Source organism: Molossus molossus, unplaced genomic scaffold (assembly GCF_014108415.1).
Source record: "Molossus molossus isolate mMolMol1 unplaced genomic scaffold, mMolMol1.p scaffold_m16_p_3, whole genome shotgun sequence".
NCBI lineage: Eukaryota > Metazoa > Chordata > Mammalia > Chiroptera > Molossidae > Molossus > Molossus molossus.
The window spans coordinates 128438381-128464994 of NW_023425366.1; the positions used below are offsets into that span (position 1 = coordinate 128438381).

Sequence of the window (26614 nt, forward strand, 5' to 3'; positions counted from 1 at the left end):
TGTATATACAAGGGTGCTTTGGGTAGCAATCTGTCAGATGGAGATGTATGTGGCTAGACTTATTTTGGAGCTGAGATAGCACAGCCAATGTGTGTCCTTATCTGGAGGAGGGATGGGACCTAAAGTCCCATAGCTACTTCTTTTTTTAACTTTTGTTTTTGGTTTATCCTCACTTGAGGATATTATTCCATTGATTTTTTAGAGAAAGAGAGATGGAAAAACAACTATGCCAGAGAGACACATCCATTGTTTGCCTCTGGAACCAGCCCAACCCCGGTGGGGATGACCCTGCAACCCAAGTACTTGACCTTGACCGGGAATCGAACCCTTGACTCTTCAGTCCTTAGATGAGATCATGGCTGGGTCAAACCAGCCAGGGCCCACAGCTGCCTGTTATTCCTTCCACAGTTCACTTGGCCATTCAGCAAATATTTATTGGCATTAGCTTGCTAGGCACATTCTAGGTACTGGGGATAATGAGAAGTGTATAAAGCAAAGTTCCTGCTTATATTAGTGGGGTGAAACAGGAAATGAAGTATAGAGAATTTGTGCTTAAAGGAAAATTATTCATGGTCTACACAGCATGCCATTCCTCTCTAGCCTTTCAGGCTCTCAGAGCTGTCTCACAACTCCTTAGCTGTAGGTAAACGACAACCAGGAATTGTTTTATTCCTGCCTAGTGACATGCAAATTAATTCTGTCCGCTGGATAAACAACCCTCACTGCTGGTGGAAAAGCTTGTGTCCACTTTCACATCTGTTGCAACATTCCTTTATTCTGTACAAATCTGCCCCTTTGTCTGATTTCTCTTTTGAACATATAACACATTGGTTCCCGTATTTAATTAAAATATTTAACATGTGTACATTTCATAATGTATGAGAACCATAACTTTATTTGTGTTGGGGGGGGCGGGGGGGAATACTCTAACGAAATAAGTAAACATCTAGCACGTTGATAGTGTGATGCACTATGGAGAAAATAAAGCAGAATAGGAGGGAGCCCGGCGAGTCGCTCACAGGTGCTCAGGAAAAACCCTCCTGAATTAAAGTGCTAAAAGAAGTATTCGTTGTCTGAAATTCAAATGCAACCGCGTGCGTCCCGTGTTTTATCTGGCAGGCAGGCAGGCTTCCGACGGGCCCGAGGGCGCGGGCCGCACGAAGCCGGCTGACCGGCCCGGACGCGGACTACGAGCCGGGGGCCGCCGGGCGGCAGCGCCCCAGCCCGGCGTCTGCGCCGACGCGGGGCCGGGCGGGTGGGTGTGTCCGCTCAGGACCCGCCCCGTCACGTGCGGCCCGCGCCTGCCGCGTCGGCATCTGCCGCGAGCCAGCCGGGCGGCCTGACGCTGGGCGGCCGCGGCCTCTGCAGCGGTGCGCGTCCCATGGCGGCGGCGGCGGCGGCGGCGGCGCGGGCCGCGGGCACCGACGCGGCCGAGGGGCCCCCGGGGCCGGCGGCGGCGCTGGAGCTGTGGCTCAGTGAGTAGGGCCGCCCCTCGACGCGGCCCGGCGCCGCACGTGAGGCCTGGCTTCCCGCTTCCCTGGCCTTTCTTCGGAGGCCGGGCCGGCCGGGCGGGGGCTGGGCAGCCGGAGCCGGCGCTGCGGGCGGAGCCTGCGCCGCGCTCTCCGCCCCTGCGCCCCGGCGCCGAGACCTTCGCGGCCCGCCTGACGTCTGCGCCTTTCTTTCGTGCCGAGCACTGTGCCAAGAGCCGATTTTAACGGTTGTTAGTCCTCACGAAGCTCCCCAGAGACGGCTCCATCGTTCACCCCGTCTTAGAGATGGGGACCATTAGGCTCCAGGAGACTCAGCCGTGCAAGATGCGCAGCTTCCTGCGCGCTTGGGAGCGGGGAAGGGTCTCTGCCGCCGTCTCTCAAGCCAGGGCGGTTCTCTTTCCTGTGTGCGCGTGTTCAGTGGCCGGACTGCGTGTGTGTGGTGTGGCCTCCGGTGGGCTGGACACCAGACTTCGGCAGGGGCGTCACTGCCACCAGGTTACCGAGAAGTTGGGTCAGAGAGGGTGAGGAATGTGCTCCTTGTGTTGGGCTCTGCTAGGTGCTGGGCACAGCTGCCCAGGGCCCTCGTCCACCATGCCTTGCTCACAAAGACGGGTTTTGGTGGATCCAACCCTTTAACAGCACCTTGTTTATAATTGGCAGAGGGAGGCGTTTGTTTAACGTGCGGTAGTAGGAGTTGGTTTGTGTTTCTGGAGACTGCCTCAGGGTACATAGCATTTGATTGGACAGTGGAGATAAGTACTTTTCAGCCAGGGAACTACCTGTGCAAAAGCTGGGGGACAGGAGGCTGGAACATTCTGGGAAAGAATAGGTCAGTACTTATGGGTGCAAAGCTAAGAGTCTGGAAAAGAGGCTGCACCTGCTAGTTGGAGCAAGTTCTTCAAGGGGCTCCTATGCTGCACAAAAGAGTTCAAAATTTATTCCGTGATGTGGGGGGAGGGGTGTTGGAATTTCAGCCAAAGAATCTGTGATCAAGGACACCTGTTGAAAGCATCTTTTAGAGAGAAAGGGAGAGGGAGGAAGCGAAACATCTATCGCCTGCCTCCTGCACACCCCCTACTAGGGACTGAGCCTGCAACCTGGGCATGTGCCCTTACCAGGAATCAAACCAAGACCTCTCAGTCCACTGGAGGATGCTCAATCCACTGAGCCACGTCTGCCAGGCTCCATCGAGTTTTTTAGATAGAGTGGAAGGGACTGAGAGAGACAGAGACAGACATCAACATTGCTTAGTTGCCTCCCTCATGACCCCGACTGAGGCCTGGGATTGAATCTGCAACTGAAGTACTGCCCTAGACCAGAAATCAAACCCGAGACTCTACCGTCCGTGGGCTGGCCCTCTAACTGCTGAGCCAAACTGGCCTGGTCTTTTCGGTTCTTTTTTTTTTAATCCTCACCTGAGGACCCTCTTGCATTCATCTTCAGGTAGAGCAGGAGGCGGGGGGCGAAGAGAGAGAGAGAGAGAAATATCTGTGTGAGAGAGACACATTAACTGGTCCCCAACCAGGGCTGAGGACAAACTGCATCCGGTTTCCTTAGTGCGAACTGAACCCAGGACTCTCTGGTCCGTGGGCCAACCCTCTAACTGCTGAGGCAAACCGGCCAGGGCTCTTTTTAGTTCTTAAAAACTGACAACTATGCTCTGGTCGGATAGCTCAGTTGGTTGGAGCATTGTCCAAGGTTGCAGGTCTGATTCCTGGTCAGGGCACATACAAGAATCAACTATTGAATGCATAAGTAAGTGGAACAAGTTGATGTCTCCCTCTCTCTCCCCTACTCCTTCCCTTCCCCCCTCTTTCCCTCTCTCCTTCTCTTTCTATCTCTGTCCCCTGTCCCTTCCTCTCTCTCTCAAATCAATAACTGAAACATTTTTAAAAATAAGAGCCGACAACTACTCTGAAATATGAAGTTTGTCTAGTGCCAGCCAGGCAGAATTAACCTGTGGGGAGGTGTAGCCTCTGGTCACCAACCCTTTTAAAAAAAAAAAAAATTTTTTTTCTTTATTGATTTTAGAGAGAGAGGGAGAGAGATATAGAAACATCGATGAGAAAGAACATTGATTGATGGCTGCCTCCTGCACGCCCCCCAGCTGGGGATTGAGCCCACAACCTGGGCATGTGCCCTGACCAGGAATCGAACTGGTGACCTCTTGGTGCATGGGTCGATGCTCAATCACTGAGCTGCACGGACTGGGCTGTGAAGGAGGTCTTAAAAGGAGAGAGGCACCATTGAGCCTCTGTCTACTTTATTTTCCTTTGAAGTAGCTATCCCTTCTGAATTCCAGGTGCCATGTTTAAACCATTGGAGAAGGGCTTAAAGGTGCTAAAGGTCAGAGCTAGAGCAGCAAGGGGTGACAGGAGAAGGGCCCCGTTTGTTTTCTTAGTGTCTAGGGAGGGGGATAAAGATGATTGCATATGCAAATAAGTTTGTCAGTTATAATCCCTTACCCTCTGAGTGTTAGGGGCTGAGCTGGGGGCTAAGCTCTTTTGAGGATGTTGGGGACATCTGGGAATGGCTTGGTAAGAGGAACTGAGGGGAGCCCACCTGGACACTTGGGAACAAGGTTTCTCAATGACAGTGCTGTTGATGTTTTGGGCCTTATAATTCTGTGTTGTGGGGGTCTGTCCTGTGCATTACAGCTGTTTAGTGGAATCCTTTCTGTTTCTCTTACCAGCCATTCCCAGATGTCCCTTGGGGGAGAGAGGCAGGATCACTTGATCCCTCCTGCCCCCCTACCCAGTAGGAGCAGAGAAGGTGAACTATAGTTAAACCAGATTTGCTGGGGGGGGGGGGGTGGAGCACTGGAAGGACAAGGGGGTAAAGAGGTTGAAAAGGCAATGACAGCAGTGTTGAAGGAATGCACTATGAGTCTAGGCTGGATGGAGGAGAAGGTCACTTGGGGTTGAGTCTGAAGACTGCTGAGCTAAGGTTGCTGGCAGACCTTGCCTCATCAAGCAAGGCAGCTGTATTTCCAAGATGGGAATATAGTAAAACATGTCCCTCTTAGGGTCATAAGGATCAAAGGAATGAATACATGTGAAGCGCTTAGGGTAGTGCCTAGCACATAGTAATGTAGTATCCTTAGTCTTTTTAGTTGTGAGTGGCAGAAAACTAACTCACAGGATTACCAAAAACAGGAGCTGTTATCAGAAGCTCACATGTTAAAAATACACACAGCAGCTTGTGTGCATTCTAGAGCTTTACCCCTTCGTGGATTATTTTGGTCAGTGTTTCACGTGACTGCATGTGTAACTGCCGCATTCCTTGTAATGAAAAGCCTCAGACACCCCATTGTATGGGTGCTCTATGCTTTGGCTAACCAACCCATGGTAGTGGGCATCTTAGGTTGTTGCCAGTCTGGTGCTATTAAAAGCAACCGGGCCCTCTGGGTCTCGGATTCTAGCTAGCCCTGGTAGTGTGGCTAGGGAGGCAGTAGCTTAAAGTTGGGTACCCAGTGAATCCCTTCCAGCAGGACACATTCCCAGGTGGTGTGTCCTGTCTTTTTTCCAGCCCTACTTCTGTGCCTCCCTCGGGGATCAGGAGTGCCTGGATTACAATCTATTTATATTCCTAGAGCTTCTCCAGGGCTGAGCTCATTCTCTATCATGGAGCCCAGTGCAGGATATCCCTGTGGTGGGTCTTGGGCCTTCAGCACATGCTTATTGACTGACTGCTGGACTGGAGGAGTCAGTGCACACCTCCGGCAGAAGGGTCCCCTGTGCTGTTGATGGATTGAATTCCCAGTTTCTTGAGTTGACTGCTATCCCACAGCTTCAGGACTCCCCTATAGTGGGTCAGAGACATGTCCCTGGCATTTGTGTGACCGCTGGTGAGAGATGGTTTTGCTTTTGATTCTCACTCTAGGATGAGCCATTTCACTCATAGTTGGAGGTCTCAGCAGTTTTCTTAATACCTCTCACCCTGTAGCCTACTTGAAATGCCTACACAGCTTGCTTTTATTGAGCAAATCTATGGCAGTGGTGTTATTTGTCCTGCCCAAGTGCCAGCTAAATACACCACCTTGGTGCCAGGGGTAGCTCTTCTCAGTGCAGTGATGGGGCTGTGATGGTTCTGAGAAGCAGAGAAGGGGTTCTGTGAGTTTCTCCCTGGCCATGCCCACTCAGGCCATTCCTTGGGGCGATTGGCATCAGCCGATTTGCACAGTTGCTTTGTCCCAGTCAGACCTAGCTGCTCTCTTCTGGGGTCATGTTTTTTGGAGCTGCTCCAGACTTCAGAAGTAGCTGGGATTACATGGTGGGAGACCCAGTTATTTCAGAACTGGAATGGCTGTCTTCCGGAGTCAGGAGATGGCCAGCCAGCTGGCCAAACTGCATAGCAGAAGATGAATCATTCATTCACTTAGTAAATACCTGGGCCAATGACTGTTTTAGGTGCTGGCAGGCGAATGAGACGGATCTTCTTGCCTTAGGGAGCTTGTAACTTAGTGGCAAGAAAGGCAAGGAAACTAGTTCCCAAAGAAGTCCTACTTTTATCAAGGAACTGAGGACTATGCTGTGAGGAACATTTGGGCCCTGGAGTCAGGCAGACCTGGAACTGAACTATTGTTTCTGTTGTTTTCTAGCTTTGTGGCTGGGTAGGTTTCTTCACTTGTAAAATGGTGAGAGAATAGGACTGTCAACGTTAGAAACATTCAAACCTGTGAAGAATTTTTGTGAGTTTATTTGATCCAAAACGGTCGACAGTTGCCAGGAAGCAAATTCTCAGCAGATTGCAGCAGTGCTCCAGAGAAGAGCAGTTTTGCACTTTATTTTATACATTACAATCAAAAGAAGACACAAGTGAGTTACATAAAATCCATGAGCTAGATTAGGGGGGTGGGAGATAAAAGGTCTGAGTGGCGGGAGATCACATCCACAACGTAAGGCCAATGTAGAGCAAAATGGCTTTATTGCATGAGCCTGAGTGCAGGTGGGCTGAGCTGAGAAGGGTTCGGCCCCAAATCAGGGTTGGGGTGTCTGTTATATACCCTCCTTTTAGTTCCAGCAGTTCTGCTGATGTACTTTTATGTGGCCAATTGTCCACCTTGCAGTAGGGCTGGTCTTGCGGACAATCCAGTTAAGCCTTATTTTGTATTCAACAAAAGGCTGAGCCAAGATCATGCAAGCAACACAATTTCCACAGTTTCTGCCTTTTGCAAATTTTTACCTTTACCCTTTAAAACATTACTAACCCTTTCAGGAGAAAGCAAAGTAGGGGGTTGGGAGGGACCTCTGGGATTGGATGACAAGTAAAATGATGGGCACAAACATCTTTTACATAGGTAGGTACAGGATAGTTAACAGTTAACAATGAACCCAGTACCAATGAGGGGATTTGTGGTGTTCGCAGAGTGGTGCCTGTGCTTTGAGGGGGTCTGGAAAAAGGAAAATTACTTTAACATTCCAAAGATATGTTATCAGAGATGCAAAAAAAATGATAGACTGGCTTAGTTAAGGTAAAATTTGACCTTTGTCTGGGAAGATGCCTGCTTAGTACATGACTACCTGCCGTAAACTGCTTTTAGTTAGGAAGTTTTCATTTCAGACCATCCTTTGTGGTTACTGTAGGTCTGAGTTTGCAAGACCGCCATGCAGCCCAGCCTGAGCTTGTCAGGGTAGCATGTAGCCCCTTTTTGTCCAAAGGACCAACCTCAACTATTCTGAGGATTTAAGGGAAGGCATGATTGGAAAACACTGAACATGGTGTCTGGTCCACAGAAAGCTCTTTAAGAAGGCAGCTGTGTGTGGCTGGTGTGTCTCAGTGGTATGAGTGTCGACTCATGCACCAAAAGGTCACCGGTTCGATTCCTGGTCAGGACACACCCCCAAGTTGTGGGTCGATCCCCAGTGGGGGGCATGCAGGAGGCCACCAATTGATGTTCTCGCTCATCCATGTTTCTGTCTCTCCCTCTCACTTCCTCTCTCTCTAAAATCAATAAAGGAAAAAAAAATTAAAAAGAAAAGAAGACAGCTGTGACTATTGTTGCTGTTATTTGGGATTGTAACAAGCCTTGAGTGAGTCCTTATGATACACAAAAGCATGCTCACACTTTGTAGATTTTCCAGCTGCTTGGCCTAGGGAAAGGTTTTTGTAGCATGACTTTGCCTCACAGAAGTTTCTTCTTTGAAAGAGCTGGTGCCTGTTGGTAGTCTTTGTACCTGGCCTCGGGGGAGGTGGGGGAGGCGGGGGAGGCGGGGGAGGGCTGGATCTTCCAGGGAGCTGGGGCCTGCTTGCTGTTCTCTGCCTTTAGGGCCATCACATGCTGAGTGCCAAATGCCCTAGAGGTGGATTGGCCAACCTTGACCTTGTAGTGAACTGAAACCTCATGAAGTTTAACTGGTGTAGAATTATTTTGGATGCCTCCAACCCCCTTAATCAGAATTTCCTGAGAATCACTGCTTTAAATATTTATTTCATGAGTAATTTATTTTGTACTTATGGGTAAATCATTGTGCTAAGCTCTGTGGGGAATGTATGGCTTCTGGCTTTAAGAATTTTACACCTATAGGTGTAGTAAGGCATGTGTACATATTTTTAAAGGGAAAGGCTGAGGCTGTGTATTACAATAAATGATAAGATTAGCTATCCTTTGTTGATTACTTAATATTTGTTACTGTGCTGCTCACTTTAGAAACTAGCTTCTTTAAATCTCATTCCTGTCCCATGAGGAAGGTACTATTTTCCTGACTATAGCTGAGGAAACAGGCTCAGAGAGCCCAAGGACATGTATGTGATCAGGGGTGGAGTTAGCGATCTGTCATAAAAAGGGACAGGTAGAATGTGGGTCTTCGGAGGAGGAAGAGACAGCGCCTGTCTCTGTGGTGGGAGAAAACAGACCAAGGGCATCTCTGTGAAGAAGGGCATTTGAATTGGGACTCAGAGGGTGGATGGGATTTTTATTTATTTATTTTCTCATCTTCACTCAGGAACATTTTTGCATTTATCTTCAGATAGAGCGGGAGAGGGAGAAAAGAAGGAATAGAGAGAGAGAAACATTGATGTGAAAGAGACACATCGACTGGCTGCCACCCATACAACCCCAATTGGGACCTGGGACAAACTGCAACCGAGGTACATGCCTTTAGCGGGAACCGAACCCAGGTCTCTCTGGTCTGCGGGCCGACGCTCTAACCGCTGAGCCAAACTGGCCAGGGCTGGATAGGATTTTGAGAGTGGAATGTGGGGAGGTGCTTTAAGGAGGGAAAAGTGAGGGGTATATGGAAATTGATAACCCTATTCCTTCACTTTCCTCTGTCACCTTGTCCGCTTTGAGTGGAGTTTGTGGGTGGGAAGACGGGTGATTACATGAACTTTGAGTCTCACTGTTGAGCTTGGGAGACACATGACTTCCACATGACATGAATGTGACTGCAGTCAGGAGAAGTTAGACTCTAGCTGGCTGTTGAGTGTTGAGTAATCAGAAGGGAGGAGAATCAGTAGGGCTAGAACAGTAGGGAAGGAGGTTTTGGGAGGAGATGGAAATTCAGGTGGTCCTTGAACATCTGAAGACAACAGAAACCTGACCCTGAGAATTAGCCTGTTTGCAGACCTTGAAATCGCTTCTCTGTCAGGACCAGGAAGATACTTATTGGAGAGGCTGGAGGCCTGGACAGGCTGGTCAGTGGGGTGGAGGGAAGCGTTATGAAGATGGTCGCAGCGACTCCTTTGTGAGAGAATGTAAACTGGCCCAGTCTGGGGATGGGTGGGTGGGCATCCTTGCCTGGGCTGCTGGACAGGTTTTCTTGGCAGTAGCAACAGAAGGAGAAGTTGCTTCCATCCAGCACCAGGAAAGATACACACAAGCCCGTATTCCAGGGAGGTCGGGCCTTCCCCCTCCCTCAGTGGACCGTAGTCCCCTGTCAGACACCTTACCCTCCTGCGTCACGTGTCTCCTGCCCCTGGCAGTGCCCTGCTGCCCTTCGGTGCTCATGTCCTCAGGTTTCATCCAAGGGTGAGTGTTGGGGGGGGCCCTAGTACGCTTGGATCTGAGTCCTGGGAATGTGTGCTGTAGCTGAGAGGGACCGAAGTATGAGGGCCAGAGACCGGGAGATGTCCTCTGGTCAGATTGAACAGGCCGCCAACATGGAGAGCTTCTTACATAGGACGGTCAGGGAGATTTCAGTAAGCCGAGGCTTAGAATTAGGGGTGCTGCTTTTGAGGAGATGGTGAGGTGACCAAGTATAGCTAAGAAACTTAGCAGTAGCCTCCCGGGTGCTGGCTGCTGCCCATCCTTACTGCAGGGCCACAGTGGGGGTGCCCTGCCTGATGAGGCGCGTGAAGAAGGCCCGCGTAGGCAGACCCTTGCACTGGAAGGGGAGCCCCTTCGGGGCTGTAGCGTGTCCACTAATGTGCTCGTTTATTCAGTGAGCCAGTACCCACTGCGGCCATGTCATGTGCCAGCCATTCTGCCCACGGGGATGACAGTTCAGGTATGGCCCTGTCGCCTACTGGGTCTGATCCCATGAAGGTGTGATGTCATGGCCCTTGGCTATGTTTATTTTAGGGGGAATAGGTGTATGTTTCTTTTTATTATACTTCCTGTAATTTCATCTTTTATTTACTTGACAGATAAAGCCACAGACCCAAGCATGTCAGAACAGGATTGGTCAGCTATCCAGAATTTCTGTGACCAGGTGAACACTGATCCCAGTGGGTAAGGTGACCTTCTTACTGGGCCCTGGGGGCCCCTCAGACTAAGTGCGTGCCATTCTGTCTTGGGACTGTTTTTTTTTTTTTTAGAAATAGCAAATTCATGTTTTTGTTTTTAAAACCCAAATAGTCGGTTTGTAACTGGCAATTATTTTTAAAAATTTTAAATAATATTATGAAACACTCTTACTCAGAAGACCTGGATGTTATGGATAGAAGGTAGCAATGTGAAAGAGATCCGTGTGCTGTCTGTAATTTAAATGTAACGTTTCTTTAGAAGAGACAGGAAAAGGATCATTGTGTTTAATTCTGTTTCTAAAGCGTCTGGATAGGAACTGAAGAATCCAAATGTTTAACCTGCGTACTGACTATTCAGCATTTGGAAATGGGCAGAAAGTGTGATTGCACTGTCTACTCTAGTGTTTATCAGGCAACAAACAGGGTCTGTGCTGCTCGCGACCTGGATGCCTGTGGGCCGGGGCCTGCCTGCTTGGCTGGGAGCTTGGGGGAGGGCGGTGTGTCTGGACAGCGGTGGTTGCAGGAAGGGTAGGTGGAGATTGGCCTCCTTCAGAGGCTTGTGCATGGGCTGTGTGCCTGTCACATTCCACCTTTGGGGTCCGAGCTTCTGGGAGGGAGGTCACTTTATGGAGTGCATGTGGCCAGATTGTCCGCCCAGAGCCCAGGTGTCTTTGGTTCCCTTAGCCCGACCCATGCGCCCTGGCTGCTGGCCCACAAGATCCAGTCTCCACAAGAGAAAGAAGCTCTTCATGCCTTAACGGTGAGTTTGGCCCTTAGCCGCAACTCTCCTGCCCCGAGCCAGAGAGCTGGGCCCCAGTCCCATTTCAGTGTGGTGGGGAGCCTGAGGGGTTCATCTTCACTGGCTGTGAAAACGCAGGCCGCAGGGAGGCTGGGCTCTGGTTGCCCATCCTAGGTCTGCTTTGGGAGAAGGAAAGAAAGATTTTATTTCATTAGCTCTTTACAGACCAGGCTGGCAAGTTAAGTGCCTCCAGGACCAGACCGGGGATGTAGTGAGCGAGTGCCGGGCGAGGACCACAGTCCTGGAGAGCCCTCACTTGGGTGTGGAGGTGCTGCAGCGTGGCACCCGCTGGCTGTGTGTTGCCAGGCGTGCATTTGGGCCTATTGTTGCTAGGACTCCTGTTTTTAAGAGAAACCATAAGTCCAGATTTTTATATGAATTCTCTGAATCTTTTGATGTTGGTGACTAATGTGAAATGTTAAACAGTAGTGTGGACCAAAGAAAATGTGTGTAGGCCCCACTTGTGTGCCAGCAGGGGACCTGTGGCATATAGTCCATGGGCCTTCCATACCAGATGTCCCCTCTGGGGGGAGGGATTCACCTGCTCAAAGGATCTCCTTTAAAGGTGGGTGACCTCAGAGGACACACCCCACTGAATTGTTTGCCAGCCACAGACCTGTCAGATACAGCAAGATCAAGAAGGCGCTTGTAAAAAAATCTGAAAATGTTACCCTTTCTCCCAAACTTCAGTGTCCTCGTAGTCCTAAGTAAACACTAGCCCTGGTTCCAGCAAGTGCTCATCAGATTTGAGGAGAGCCTGGAGCCATTGTTTTTCCCGTTCTCCTGGGGGTCCTGTGTCTGTGCAGGTGCTGGAGACGTGTGTGAACCACTGTGGAGAGAAGTTTCACAGCGAGGTGGCCAAATTCCGCTTCCTGAATGAGCTGATCAAAGTGTTGTCCCCAAAGGTGAGTACCCTGGTCTTGGCCCTGTGTACTGTACTGCACTTGGCCCAGCCTTTGAACACCTGCCACCGTCCTGTGTCCCGAAGCAGGCCTGCTCCTGGACAGACCCTGCAGCCTCTCTCGGGTCTGTGAGGGAGCTGGGAGAGGGGCCCTGCGGGGAAGGCCTTCTTCTCCAGGGTCCAGGATGACCTTGCTGATCCCTACCCTCCATTGTTAGTATCTTTACATTATTCTCCCTTTAAAAGTGGCCTTGTGGCCTGGCCAGTGTGGCTCGGGTTGAGCATCGACCTATGCACCAGGAGGTCCCCAGTTCGATTCCTGGTCAGGGCACATACCTGGATTTCGAGTTTGGTTCAGGTCAGGATACATCCCGGAAGGCAACTGATCAATGTTTCTTTCTCACGTTGGTGTTTCTCTCTCCCTCTCTCTTCTTCTATAAAATCAATAAAAATATATTTAAAAAAATAAATAAAATGGCCGCATGGATGGGTGGCCTAGAGGGGGAGAGAAAGGAGCTTGGAGCACAGGTTTTCTGACAGAGACAGCAGGAAACGCCAAGTGTGGCTTTTAGTTTCGTGTCACTTCTTGCCTTGTCCTTTGCACTTGTCCTCTTGGCTCCTGTCTGGGCTCTGCCATTCTTGGGTAACTGACATGGATGGAGCCTCTCCTTGCTGTTTCCCAACAACAGTCCTCTGATACCAACTCTGTCCTGCAGTTTAATTCTTTCAGTTCTGACACTAACTACCCGGAGTTAGTGCAGACCCGACCAGGTTCAGGACTCAGTCAGACCTAGATAACGCCTGGTGTAGACATCAGCCGTGAGTCTCATTGCTCTTCTGCCTGACCAACTACAGATTTGGGGTTTCCCGTGACCACTTCCACAAGGTTCCATACTTCACTACAGGAAAGCACTGTACTTACTATAAAGGATACAAATGCAAGAGACACATAGGCCGGGGTCTTGGGGGGAGGGAAGCGCAGCTTGCGTGCCTTTCCTTACAGTCTGAGCACGCCAGTCTCCCAGCACATTCACGGGTTCACTCAGGAAGCTCTGCACCTTGTTTCCGAGTGTTTCCCTGGAGGTCTAATACGGCAGGATTGATTACATCACTGGGCATGGGATTGAACTCGCTCTCCAGCCCCTCTTCCCCACCGGGGGTCCTGTAAGCTGAAAGTTCCAACCCTCTAATCTCATGGTTGGTCTTTCTGGCACAGCCAGCCCCTCCCTTGAGACTAAGTGCCCACCCTGAGTGGTTAGCCTAAACTCAGGTATGGGCTGAGGGCACTTGTTGCGAATAACGAGATTCCTATCACTCAGGAAATTCCAAGGAGTTTTGGAACTCTGTACTGAGACAAAAACCAAACATATTCTTTTATTACTCCACACTTGCCCCAGTCAAAAAAGTGAGTGTCCCCTGTGGTTCTAACCTAGGCCAGTATGTGGTGGGTTTTAACTTCGGCTGTTTTGGAGATTGATTCTTGTGCCAGGTGACTTGACTTTTTTTTTCTTTCTTGATTTGAGAGAGAGAGGAAGTGAGAGGGAGGGAGAGCTAGAAACATCAATGAGAGATGACATCAATTGGCTGCCTCCAGCATGTCCCCGCAGGGGATCAGGCCCACAACCTGGGCATGTGTCCTGACCGGGAATCCAACCAGCCACCTCTTGGTGCAGGGGTCAGTGCTCAACCACTGACCACACCTGCTGGACTGATTTGACTTTGCTGTGCTTCAACACTCAGCCAGCAGGGGGCAGCTCTCGCTGTGGGCCGCAGCAGCGTCTTTCAGCTGGTGCTCTGAAGTCCCTTCCAGCTCTGTAATTCTCTTTGCTGATTATTTTCAGTACCTAGGGTCCTGGACCACAGAAAAAGTTAAAGGAAGAGTCATCGAAATACTCTTTAGTTGGACAGTCTGGTTTCCAGAAGACATTAAGATCCGAGATGCTTACCAGATGCTGAAGAAGCAAGGTCTGACTTCCTTTACTTGAGCTGCATTCCCTTTTTCATAGTCCTTGTTCCTGTGTGTGTGTGTGTGTGTGTGTGTGTGCGCGCGCATGCGCTTTGTGATTTTTTTGGTGAAAATTGGACAGTGGCGACTGAGACAGGTAATTTTCAGTATCTGGCAATGGGCAAACCTCGTGGGTAGGAGCTAGCTAGGTTTGAGATTGTTGCTGTGGTTACCCTCACTGCACCAGACTTCAGATTCCGATGGTTAGCTTGTGTTTAGGGTGGGGCTGATTTGCTGGGGTTTTTCTCAGTATCTGCTCCGCTCTTAGCTTGAGGTCTTCCTTACTCAGTACCTCAGAGAGGGTCTACCTTCTTGCCTTCCTGATAGTAGGTAGGCTGTTACTACTTCTGACTCAGTGGTGGAGGCGTCGTCTCTGCTCTGACTAGGCCTCAGTGTTAGGCAGGCACTGTGTCCCTGGTGTCAGGGAGAGACACAGACAGACACAGATGCCCCTGGAGGAGGGGAGCCGGTGTTCTCTTGCAAAGCTGTGAATGTGTGTGGCTGTCTGTGTCCTGTGTGGAGGCTGGGAATCTCCCTTTCCTGTGGGCTCTGCAGAGACAGGAACTAGATTCAGGGCAGACTGTTTTCCCTGCACTTACACTCAGTGTTTTCAGGACGTCAGGGGTCCCGCTGTGCTCTCTGGGCCCTGGCAGGTGTGTACCTGCATACAGTGATCAGCACTTTATAGCAGAGAGCCTGATGTGGACTGCTGGCCATAGGCTCTGGTTCTCCCTGTTCAGTGGGCTCTGATGTCTCTCTGCTGGCTCCCGGGTTCTCTGCAGGGAGGGTGCCAGTCGTGCCTGGGGTGTCCCTAGGCTGTTGGCACTGCTTTCCTCTGGACGTCAGGAGCCAGGGCTGCGTGGAGTCCTGATGGAGTCGGCGGGACCCTTACCGGGACCTTCATTTCCTGAATTGAATGTTTCAGGGATCATAAAGCAAGACCCTAAACTGCTTGTGGATAAAATCTTGCCCCCACCTTCTCCCTGGCCCAGGAGCTCCATCTTTGATGCTGACGAAGAAAAGTCAAAGGTAAGGAGCTCTTCCCTGACCTTGGAGGCCTACCTGGAATCTGATCGGATCTCTTCTTGTAGGGACTCCCTTCAAATGTCCCTGAACCAAAGTGTGGGAGAACGTGCTAAGGGGTTAGTGAGTTCTCCCTGGAGCTGGATTTTACCAGTGAGGTAGCATAAGGTCTGGGTGTTTTCTGTGGTGTGGATGGTCGGTCATATGGAAGTAATTCCTTGTGTATCGGCTTGGGTCTTTTAGTACCAGTAAGCCTGGTCCCACCCATTTTCCTTTTGCTAATGCCTCCCAGAAGCCTCGGACATCGGTCAGGAGAAGGAAGTTGGTCAAAACCCAGGCCAAGACCTGGAACTACCCTGTAGCTTCAGTGGTGGCAGTGCTTTGGGTCGTTCCTGGTCTTGGTCACTCACAGGCCTGGTGCATGCTGTGCCAGCAGAGCTCCAGGCTGTATATGTGTCTCTCTGTGGTACCCATTGCCTTCCTGAAATGACACCAGATGGGTCCGGGCTGCCTGTCACTACTTGAGCCAATTAAGCAGAGACAAGGTTGAATCATAAATGAGCATTTATTCCAGTATTGCCCGAAGTATGGGAGGGCAGCGGGTCATCCCTGAAAAATCTGCTCTGAACTCCCTCTATAGCCTCTCAGAGGGAAAGGGCAGGTAGACAGAAAGGAATAACAGTGGGTAAAATTGCTGGGGACTGGGTGCTGCAAAGGGTGGTCTCCAGTGCACCCCCCAGGGTTCCAAGGTTGTTAGTGTTTCCATGGTGTTGAGCAGTTTTCCCTTGTTCTCAGATAAGAATGGGCAGCATTCCTGAGGTCAACTCCCAGGGTGTACAGCTCTCAGCCAGGTTGGAATGGACTTTCTTCAGTCAGAACAAAGCAATCACGATGGACAGAGCAAGGATGATTAACATTTCTATAACTATGGCTAGTGCCCCACTATGATTAGTTTTTATTATTGTTCCCTGCCCCTTTCATTCCATCTGTGCCTTTTCTCCCTTGGATCAGATGCTGATTGTCCATGGCATTCCTGGGGGCAGACTAGCAAGGCTGTGCTAGGTTTGGGGCTGCGTTTCTCAGCTCCTCTCCTGCTGGTTTCTTACAGTGTTAGAGGGTGGAAGGAGCAAGGGAGGAGGTAGGGCATGGGCTCCTGAAAAAGATAGACGCGTGAGTCACCTTGGGACAGCTGTGTACACTCTCTAGGGCTCAATATCCTCATCTTTTCCTCCATTCATCCAATAAAGATTGAGTGACTCCTATGTGCCAAGCTATCTGCTGGGCATTGGGAATAACATGAGCAAGATTGCCAAGGTCTGTCTCATCGTAGCGTCCATGGTCCAGAACAACTCGGCACTGTTGACATTTGGGCAAGATAGTTTTCCTGTGCAGTGTAGGATGTTGACAGCATCCCTGGCCTCTACCCCTTAGATCCAGTAGCATCCCCAGTTGTGACAACTGGAGTATCTCTGGACTTTGTGAATGTCCCCTGGAGGATATCCTCCGCCACCTCCTTGCCCCGTTGCACCAGTGGTCTAGAGATGGCGGTGGTCCTCACGTGCCTGTGTGATTGCTCAGATGTGCTCAGATAATGCATGTGACTGTTGGAGCTCCTGTTAGTGTCAGCACTTCCACTGCTGATGCCATACCCTGGCCATCTGACACCGAGGGGTTAGTGTCACCTGCTCTTGTTCACCTGCAGCTTCTGACACGGCTTCTGAAGAGCAGCCACCCTGAGGATCTGCAGGCTGCCAACCGGCTAATCAAGAGTTTGGTCACGGAGGTGGGCATTTCCCTGTGTTCTGCAGAACCAGCCTTGGACAGGGGCTGCACTGTGTGTGTGTGTGTGTGTGTGTGTGTGTGTGCGCGCGCGCGTGCGCATACATGCATGCACAAGAGTCTGGGGAGGCGTGGCTCCCTGTTCTGAGCTGGGGAAGAGCCATGGCTCCCTGAGGGCAGCCGTGGTGACTGGAAGCAGGGACCATGCTATGTGCTTCCCAAGTACCTAAGTCCAGGAGCCACAAGCATTTCACAGATGCCATCTTCCGTCCCAGTGACAGGTTATGTGTGGGCAGAGTCCAGGTTTGGGAATCTGTTTTTCAGAGTTAAGGCAGGTGGTGCAAAGTGGATCGCCAGGCCCCAGCTGCATTGTCTTCCCCAGGAGTCCTGGGCTTTGAGGACTTTCCTCACCCACTGAGGGAGAACTCCAGTCTGTGTTTAGTGACTTCCCTGAGCTCTCCCCAGTGCAGTGCCCCCTTCCCACCCTCTGCGCAGGCTTTATCCAGGGCTTCTGCTCCCTCACTGCCATCCTCTCCTTTCTCCCAAAGGAGCAGGAGAAAGCAGAGAAGGTATCCAAGAGGGTCAGCGCTGTGGAGGAAGTGCGGAGCCACGTGAAGGTGCTGCAGGAGATGCTGAGCAGGTACCACGGGCCGGGGCAGGCCCCGCCAGACCAGGAGGCCCTGCAGGTACTCTCCTCTACACGCACAAAGTAAAATAAAGAAGTGAGAACTTCCGGAGTAAGTGAGCATTACCCACATACCAGACATTGCACATATTTAGTGTATTTGCTGGTGTTGGCATGTGTCCATCTGTGCACAGTGGTCATCTTCAAGAATTTTTTGTTTGTTTGTTTTTTGTATTTCTTTGTGGTACGTGCCCCTAGCTAGAACTGAACCCGGACTCTCTGGTCCGTAGGCCGATGCTCAACCGCTGAGCCAAACTGGTCAGGGCCACAGTCAAGAATTCTTTATTTTATTTTATTTTTTCCTCACTCGAGGACATTTTTTGCATCTATCTTCAGATAGAGCAGGAGAGAGGGAGAGAGAGAAACATCGATGTGAGAGAGACACATCGACCAGCTGCCACCCACACGACCCCAACTGGGGCCAGGGACAAACTGCAACTGAGGTATGTGCCCTTAGTGGGAACTGAACCTGGGACTCTCTTGTCTGCGGGCTGATGCTCTAACTACTGAGCCAGACTGGCCAGGGCAAGAAGGATTCTTTTTTTTTTAATTCTCACCCGAGGCTGTGTTTTTATTGATTTTTTTTTTTTTTAGGGAGAAGAAGGGTGGGGGAGAGTTGACGCCCCAACTAACTGAGCCACCCAGCCAAGGCACAATCAGCAATTCTTTATAGGTCCTGGATGCAAGTCTCTTATTAGATAATTTTCTCCCTCTCTATGGGTTGTCTTTTAATTATCTTGACTGTCTTTTGAAGAAAAAGGTTTTAATTTTATTTTAAAGATTTTTAAAAATAGGTTTTTAGAGAGCGAGGGGGAGGAGAGAGAAACATGGATGTGAGAGTGAAACAAAGATCGACTGCCAGGGATGGAGTCTGAAACCTGGGCATGAGCCCTGACTCGGAATCCAACCGGCAGCAACCTTTTGGTGCATGGGATGTCACCCAACCAACTGAGCCACACTGGCCAGGGCAAAAGCTTTTTGTTTTTAATTTTTTTTCTTTATTGATTTTAGAGAGAGAGGAAGGGAGAGGGGGAGAGAGAAACATCGATGAGCGATAACATTGATTTGCCACCTCCTGCATGCCCTCCACTGGGATTTGGCCCACAACCTAGGCATGTGCCCTGACCAGGAATCAAACCTGTGCCCTGTTCCATGCTCAGCCACTTAGCCACACCGGCCTGGTAGGGGCAAAAGCTTTTAATTTTGAAGTTCAATTTGTCTCTTTTTTTCTTTTGTTGCTGGTGCTAGTCTGGTGTTCTATTTAAGACACAGCACCCCCTGCTGTCATGCCACAGGGGATAGTGGGGCTGAGATGTCCTAGTCAGGCATTCCTAGTCTCCCTGGAGTTCTGCTCTCTGCCTCCCTCTGCAGGCTGCGTCTGTCTTTTCTCTATTCAGGCTTATGCTTCTCTGCATAGGAGAGACCCTTCACACAGTTTACCTGTCCTTATATTTCACAAAACTAGCAGAAACAAACTAGTCTTTTCCAATACTAAATTTCCTAAGAGAAAAATCTATTTGGCCAGTGTGGCTTATGTATCTATCTGGGTCAAACAGCTGTGACTGGGATTGAGCAGTTACCGAGCAGAATGTGCTGGGCTTCTCTGTGGCTGGAGGGGACTACACTCAGAAGGCTTGGGGGCTTGGGCCAGGCAGACACGCCAAAGCCGCTCTCCCATGGTGAGGTTGTGTTACTGGGCTGGTCCTGCCCCTGTAAGGTCCAGGGCCTTCTGAGCGTCAGGCAACCTCCAGGCTCTTGACTTGTGCAGGAAAAATTCCAAGACATGAGTCTAGGTGAAAGTGTAAGTTTATTTATTTTTTTATCCTCACCTGAGGACATTTTTGCATTTATCTTTAGAAAGAGTGGGAGGGAGAGAGGGAGGAAGAGGGAGAGAGAAACATTGATGTGAGAGAGACACATCGAGTGGTTGCCACCCACACGACCCCAACCGCGGCCAGGGACAAACTGCAACTGAGGTACATGCCCTTAGTGGGAACTGAACCCGGGTCTCTCTGGTCCGCAGGCCGACGCTCTAACCGCTGAGCCGAACCGGCCAGGGCGAGAGTGTAAGTTTATTAAAGCTTAGGACAGTGAGGCAAAAGAAGGGCCCTTGGAGACAGGATTGGGGATGAGCGCAGGATGAGCTGCTGCTGCCCACTGCTCCCTGGTTGCAGGTCTCATGGGGACCCTTGGAGCTTCGGATAAAGAAAGCATTGTGCACCCCTGAGAAAGGTGTGGGCGCGCTCAAAGACGGCGGCCGCGCTCTTTGTCCTGGGGGTTTGTCTGTCTTCTGTGGGTGGGGATGGGAGGGGAGGTCCCAGGGAGGGTCTCACCAGGGTGTTCATTACATTTCCAGGTGTGATGCTTGGTATGCTGATGTGTTAGAATGAGGGTATGATGGAACCTGGGGTCATTTTGTCAGTGCATTGAACAGTGCTCAGCCAACTGAGCCAAGTGGTCAGTGCTCACTGGTTGCTTCTTGTCCTGTGCCCTGACTGGGGTTTCGAACCAGCTGAGTTTTCTGGCTAGGGTTGAGCTAAATTCTTACCTCCTTTTTGAGAGAGTGGAAGGGAGGGACGGAGGGTGGGGGAGAGAGAAAGAGGGAGAAAGAAACATCAACGTGCGAAACAGTGAGAGAAATGACATTGATTGGTTGCCTCCCGCATGCGCCCTCCCTGCAACCCAGATATGTGCCCTTGACTGGGAATCAAACCCATGACCATTCGCTGTGCGGGCTGACGCGCTAACCAGGGCAAGTCTTGTTACCTTTATAACTAGTATGTTCAAAAATTCCCATACAATTGTAGCCCAAACTGTTTCTGAAATTGTAATTACCATGTTACTTCAAACCTGCAGTCATGAATTTTGGGCTGATTGAGGAGAACTGAGGCCCAGACGCTGCTGCGTGCTCACAGTTCCCCGCGCTTGCCACGGGTCCTGGGTATGTGGTGAGCTGAGCTCTGTGTCCCAGGTTGTGTACGAGAGGTGTGAGAAGCTGCGGCCCACCCTGTTCCGGCTGGCAAGTGACACCATTGACGACGACGATGCACTAGGTAATGGTTCTCTTTCTCTCGGCACAGGTGGCAGCCCAGGTGCAAAGCAGGCATGCACCTTCCTGTTGTGCCTCTGTGGCGCCAGGGACAAGGCAGAACGGACTTTAGGGTTATGGTGATGGGCTCAGGAAGGGCAGGGCCTGTTAACTGATTTCTAGAAGAATCTAACCTGAGCAAGAAATCAGCAACTGGTCTGAAAGCATAGAAGGGGGAGGAAATGTACCATGTAGACTGGGTTTGAAAGTGAGAGAAGAAAGAAGATATTGTTGTTGGCCTGAAGAAAGGCTGGAGGTCCCACAGAGGCCCAGCAATGGCCACGAGTGGTCATCTTGTAGGTTCCCCAACCTGAGTGCCTTCAGGGGCTGGGCAGAGAATTTTATTTTTTTCATTTATTGATTTTAGAGAGGAAGTGAGTGGGACAGACAGAGAGATAGAAACATTGATGAGAGGGAACATTGATTAGCTGCCTCCTGCATGCCCCCCACTGAGGATTGGGCCCACAGCCTGGACATGTGCCCTGAGTGGGTATCAAACCAGTGACCTCTTGGTGCAGGGTCGACTCTCAGCCACTGAGCTATACCAGCTGGACCATGCTTATTGATTTTAGAGAGAGAAGGGGGAGAGGGAAAGAGAGAGAAAACATTGATGTGAGAGAGAAACATCAATCTGTTGCCTTCCCATATGCACCGTGACGGGATCAAAACTACAACTTTTGTTGTATGGGATGGTGTTTCAACCACTGAGCCACACAGCCAAGGGCAGGAGAGGGGAGAATTTTAATACCTGAATGCAGATATTAAAACATTTTGTTTTACTTATTTCTTAATTCTCACCTGAGGATATTTTCCATTGATTTTCAGATAGAATGGGAGGGAGGGAAGGAAAGAGAGAGAGAGAGAGAGAAACATTGACGTGAGAGAGACACCTCGACTGGTTGTCACCCGCTTGACCCCAACAGGGCCAGGGAGGAACCGCAGCCGAGGTATGTGCCCTTGGCCGGAATCGAACCCGGGACTTTTTGGCGCATAGGCCGATGCTCTAACCGCTGAGCCTAAGTGGCCAGGGTGAAAAAAACATTTTTTGTTGAAAATTTCGAAACATCAGAAAGAGGAATAGTAGAATAAATCATATGTACTCTTCGTACGTTGACAATGACCAGCGGTGAGCAGTCTTTCGATCTTGCTTCTGCTGTGCCACTCTGTCCCACCACCTCTTTCTACCTTGAAGCAAATTCCAAGCATTTCAGAGTAATTAAATATTCAGTGAGTGTTCAGAGGCCCCTGGCATTTCTGTCTCTCTTGCTACTGTTTGGCCCTCCTTTTTGACAGTTTGTTCTAAACCAGCCTCCAGAGAAAAACCATACTGTGACATTGGCTGACATTTCTTAAGTCTTGTAGTGGATAGCCTCAATTCTGTCCTTTGTTGTGTGAAAAATGTGTCCTTTGATAACAGAGTTTCTCTTGGTCCCAGTTCTCGGATGTTATCCCCATGGTGTTTAGCATAGTTCTCTGTTGCTGAGACTCTTTTTCTGTTGGGGGCTCGCTCAGATTCAGGTTCAATTGGGGTGGGGCAGGAGGAGCAAGAATACTTACTAGGTGGTGTTCAGAGGCCCACGGGGTCTGGTTGTTGACAGGAAGGAGATGGCCGGTCACTGCTGAGAAGTGGTCTGGCACCTGGGCCGGCATGGCCCCTGGCCCTGCGCTCTTCTGTCTTTCCCCTAGGAGAGAGTGTTTGCGGGAAACCAGACCGCGAGCTGCTTGTGTCATTTCTGAAATCCGGTCATATTTTATACTTTCAGGACATTTTAATTTGGACATTAAATTTTCATCAGGAATGCTTGATCTAAATTTATTTATTTATTTAATCCTCACCCAAGGACATTTTTGCATTTATCTTCAGGTAGAGCTGAAGGGAGAGAGGGAGGAAGACAGAAACATCGATGTGAGAGAGACACATCGAGTGGCTGCCACCCGCACGACCCCAGTCAGGGCCAGGGACAAACTGCGACCGAGGTACATGCCCTTATCGGGAACCAAACCCGGGACCTTCTGGTCTGCAGGCCGACGCTTTAACTGCTGAGCCAAACTGGCCAGGGCTTGATCTATAGTTAGACTTTATAAGGGTAGATTCATGTACCAGTTTGTTCTCTACATACTTAAAAGCTTTTCAGTAACTGAATAAAATACCCAGAAATTATTTTATTTATTTATATTTTCATTTTAAAAATTATTGATTTTAGAGAGAGAGGAAGGGAGAGGGAGAGAGAGAGATAGAAATATTGATGAGAGGGAACATCGATTGGCTGCCTCCTGCATGCCCTCCACTGGGGATTGGGCTCACAACCTGGGCATGTGTCCTGATTGGGAATCGAACTGGCGACCTCTTGGTGCATGGGTTGATGCTCAACCACTGAGCCACACTGGCTGGACTTCTTTCATTTTTTAAAATTTTTGTTTCATTATTATTATTATTATTTTTTAATCCTTACCTGAGGATATGTTTCCATTTATCTTTAGATAAAGTGGGAGGGACCGGGGGAGAGAGAGAAACATCAATGCGAGAGAGATACATCGACTGGCTGCCTCCTGCAGGACCCTGACCAGGGCCAGGGACCAAACCACAACTGAGGTATGTGCCCTTGACTGGATGGAACCTGGACTCTTTGGTCCACAGGCTGACACTTTAACCACCCAAAAAATTATTTTAAAATATTTTTTCTTTATTGATTTTAGAGAGAGGAAGGGAGAGGGAGAGAGAGAGAGAAACATCGATGAGAGAGAACATCAATTGGCTGCCTCCTGCATGCCCCTTACTGGGGATCAGGCCCACAACCTGGGCATTTGCCCTGACCGGCAATTGAACCCATGACCTCTTGGTGCATCGGTCAACACTCAACCAGTGAGCCACGCTGGCCAGGCCAAAAAATTATTTTAATAGTCACATCCACATCGATCAAACTGCTTTTTGTTATAAGTTTAGATTAGTTAAAACAGAGTTTTAGTTCCTTAGTTGACGGAGCCATATTTGAGCTGTTGGCATCATGTTGGACAGAACAGGCACAGAAGAAGGTGAAAAAATGCTCCTTGTTTGTCCTGAGACCTGAAAGTGTTGGGTTCAGGGACTGAGTGACTAGATTTGATAGAGGGGCCTGGTCCTGTGATGGGGACATGGATATTCCGAACCTGGCAGAGCCTTGTAACAGCTGTGTTGTAGACTGGCTTACAGAAGACTCGGGTTGTTGGCAACCAAGCCTGGAGATTCTGATTCGTCTCTCATTCTTCAGCGGAGATTCTCCAGGCAAATGACCTCCTCACCCAGGGAGTTCTGCTGTACAAACAGGTGATGGAAGGCCGTGTCATCTTTGGGAACACAGTGACCAGCGTGGTCGGAGACATACCAGTCTCCAGAGGTATGTGCAGAGAGCCTCTCCCTGCCCTCTGCCTGGGGGCAGCCTGCAGATCCCTTCTTCCCCTTTCCTGGGAGAACTAACTGCCACATGTACCATGATGAATTGACTGGCAGGCTGGACCCCAGCTTTGGCTGTAAACAGAAACAGGTGGCTGCACTGCACCCATGTTTAGATTTTTCTTTTCATGGGTGCTCACTTATGGGAGCTAGAGACCAAGAAAATGATCTTCAGTAGTTCCTGGTGCCAGGCTGGTGGCATCAGTATCATCTGGACGGCTGGTGAAAATGCAGACTCTTAGGTCCCTGGCTTGGGCCTTCTTAGTCAGGATTGCTTAGAACTAGGCCTGGTGTTTGCATGAAAAACAAAACAAAACATGTTTTTATTGCTTTTAGAGAGAGAGGAAGGGAAAGAGAGATAGAAACATGGATGAGAGAAACATTTATTGGCTGACTCCTGTGCACCCCCTACTGGGGATCGAGCCCACAACTCGGGCATGTGCCCTGACTGAGAATTGAGCCAGGACCTCTTGGTGCATGGGATGATGTTCAATCCACGGAGCCACACTGGCTGGGCTGGGTGTTAGCATATTTATCAGACCCTGCAGGTGGTTCTGATTAGCTGTGGTCAGGAGCCTCAGAAGGGCCTGAATTGGAGGATCCCGCTCTGCTGTCCAGGCTGAAGGGGCTGTCAGAGGAGGACTGGCTGCTGGGTGGGAAGGCAGTGCTCTTGTTCCCTCATTGCAGGTGCCAGCTCAGGTTGTGCGCCAAGCTCTCCCCTAGGTGAAGGTTCCGGGGTGTGATGATGTCATGTCTTGACTGGGAGGAGGCCCCAGAGAAGCTGGCAGGCTTTCAGTGGAGACTTTGCTCTTCTGACTGACTTGCCTTCCTAAATCTGTTTTCTAGTCATTCAGAATCCGACAGGCTGCACGAGGAACTGCCTGATTGACTTGGAGCTGGACAGTGGAGCTGATCAGGCTGGGACTGTGGCGCCATCTCTCCTCCATCAGGACCTGGCAGCCCTAGGTGAGGGTGGAGTTTGGGGAACAGGCACAGAATGGTCCTGGCTCAGGGACAGTGAGTAGCTGGCTCCCCTTGGGGAGAATGTGCTGATTTTAGAGGGGATTGGGTATGTTGGGAAGCTCAGAGAGGTCCTCTTGTCGCATCGTCTCTGGTTTGCCACGGATGAGGTGAATGTCTCTGGGTACTTGGCTTTCTGAGTGGTCTGTAAATGGTGGGCAGTCTCCAGCTCCCGTCAGGCTGAGTCACCGGTGTGCACCTCTGTTCCTTCCTTGTAGGAATCAGTGACGCTCCAGCTACCAAGGTAAGGAGGCTCTTCCCAGGGGCCGCAGAGGAGGGGGGGGGACACCGCTGCCTTAGGGAGAGGGCGCTACAGCATAGCCTGGGGGTGCTAGTACACTTGGAGGCCAAAGCCTCTTCCTCAGCTCTACTGTGTTCCCTGTGCCTCGACCCTCTTCAGTAGTACCCAGGCTCTGACTTACTGAAGGTCTATGTGGAGTCCTGTGCCCTAACCCTTTCTTGCCCTCCTGCTTCAGGCAGTGTAGTCAGCCTGGGCTGCAGTAGCTTTGGTGGGGTCAGGAGAGCTGTGCTGTGGTGTCGCCATGGCTCATTCAGACCCTGGCCTCAGTTTAGCCGTCCTGGTTTGGCAGGTTGCCGGGCAGAGTTACTGTAAGGAAAAGAGGAATCCTGCCAGCACGCTGCCCAGTGGCGGTGTTCAGAGCCCATCAGCAGAAAGGAGCTTGCTGGACCTGCTCTCCCCACAGCCTCCTTCAGGCCCTCTGTGAGTCTGCGGGCAGGGGAGGGGGTGAGGGCTCACTGCACGAGGGCTGGGGTGACCCTTGAAGAGTCAGACCTCTCTCTGCAGGGACTTCTTTGCTCTCCCTCTTCTCCTTTTACTCCCACCATAAGTCAGGAAAGGACATGCCTTGGCCAGGGCCTGGAGAGGGTTTGTTTAAGCAGTAGCAGCAGCAGGTAACATGTTTTTGTTGTTTGTAGGTTGAGGGTTTTTTTCTGATTATGATATAATAGGAAATTAAACAAAATTTGATTACTAGAGAAATAGTTAATATAGAAAGTACCAAATATCAACTCCTAAAGACAATGATGAGTGTTCCTTTGCTTTTTTTCTACACATGTAGCAATGTTATTGTTGCTTATTTTTACACAAATGGGGTCATAATTTATAAACTGTACTCCAGTGTGTTTTTTTTCATATCACATTATCTTTTTGAGAATTTGCATGTCACTATATAAATTTGCCTCATTCTTTCTAGTAGTTAGATAATGATTCTTATATGCACATATACACTTACTGAATCATTTCCCTCTTGTGGCTGGGCACTTGGAGTGATTAAGGTATAGGTTTCCTCGTCCTGGCCGGTTTGGCTCAGCGGTTAGAGCGTTGGCCTGCGGTCCAGAGAGACCCGGGTTCGGTTTCCGCTTAGGGCACGTACCTCAGTTGCAGTTTGTCCCCGGCCCTGGTTGGTCATGTGGGTGGCAGCCACTCAATGTGCCCTTTCACATCAGTGTTTTTCTCTCTCTCTCCCTCCCACTCTATCTGAACAAAAAATGGAAAAAATATCCTTGGATGAGGATAAAAAAAAAAAAGGTATAGGTTTCCTCGAAGGCCCTCTGAGCCATGAATATAAGCACATTCCCCGAGATCCTGTCCCTTTGCCTCTGGCAATATTGGAGCACTTTGCCTTCTCTCAACAGCTGAGTGCCCATGACCCCGGTGGAGTGAGACCATGGGGCTCTGGTGGCAGGGA

At 50.1% G+C, this 26614-nt stretch overlaps 1 protein-coding gene across 2 annotated transcripts in view; it reads left to right on the forward strand.

The window, feature by feature from the left end:
* The first annotated feature begins 1354 nt into the window (after window positions 1-1354).
* Window positions 1355-26614, forward strand: part of GGA2 (golgi associated, gamma adaptin ear containing, ARF binding protein 2) — a 37217-nt gene continuing 11957 nt past the window's right edge. For both annotated transcript variants that reach the window (XR_004961653.1, XM_036279169.1), the window contains exons 1-13: window positions 1355-1475; window positions 10077-10161; window positions 10860-10935; window positions 11781-11879; window positions 13717-13840; window positions 14806-14909; window positions 16606-16686; window positions 17231-17368; window positions 20339-20420; window positions 23704-23829; window positions 24732-24851; window positions 25124-25149; window positions 25496-25626. Coding sequence is in view for 1 of the 2 variants with exons in the window: in XM_036279169.1 (XP_036135062.1) it covers window positions 1382-1475; window positions 10077-10161; window positions 10860-10935; window positions 11781-11879; window positions 13717-13840; window positions 14806-14909; window positions 16606-16686; window positions 17231-17368; window positions 20339-20420; window positions 23704-23829; window positions 24732-24851; window positions 25124-25149; window positions 25496-25626 (1286 nt within the window). In the remaining variant the exon portion in view is untranslated. The remainder of the gene's footprint in view (window positions 1476-10076; window positions 10162-10859; window positions 10936-11780; window positions 11880-13716; window positions 13841-14805; window positions 14910-16605; window positions 16687-17230; window positions 17369-20338; window positions 20421-23703; window positions 23830-24731; window positions 24852-25123; window positions 25150-25495; window positions 25627-26614) is intronic.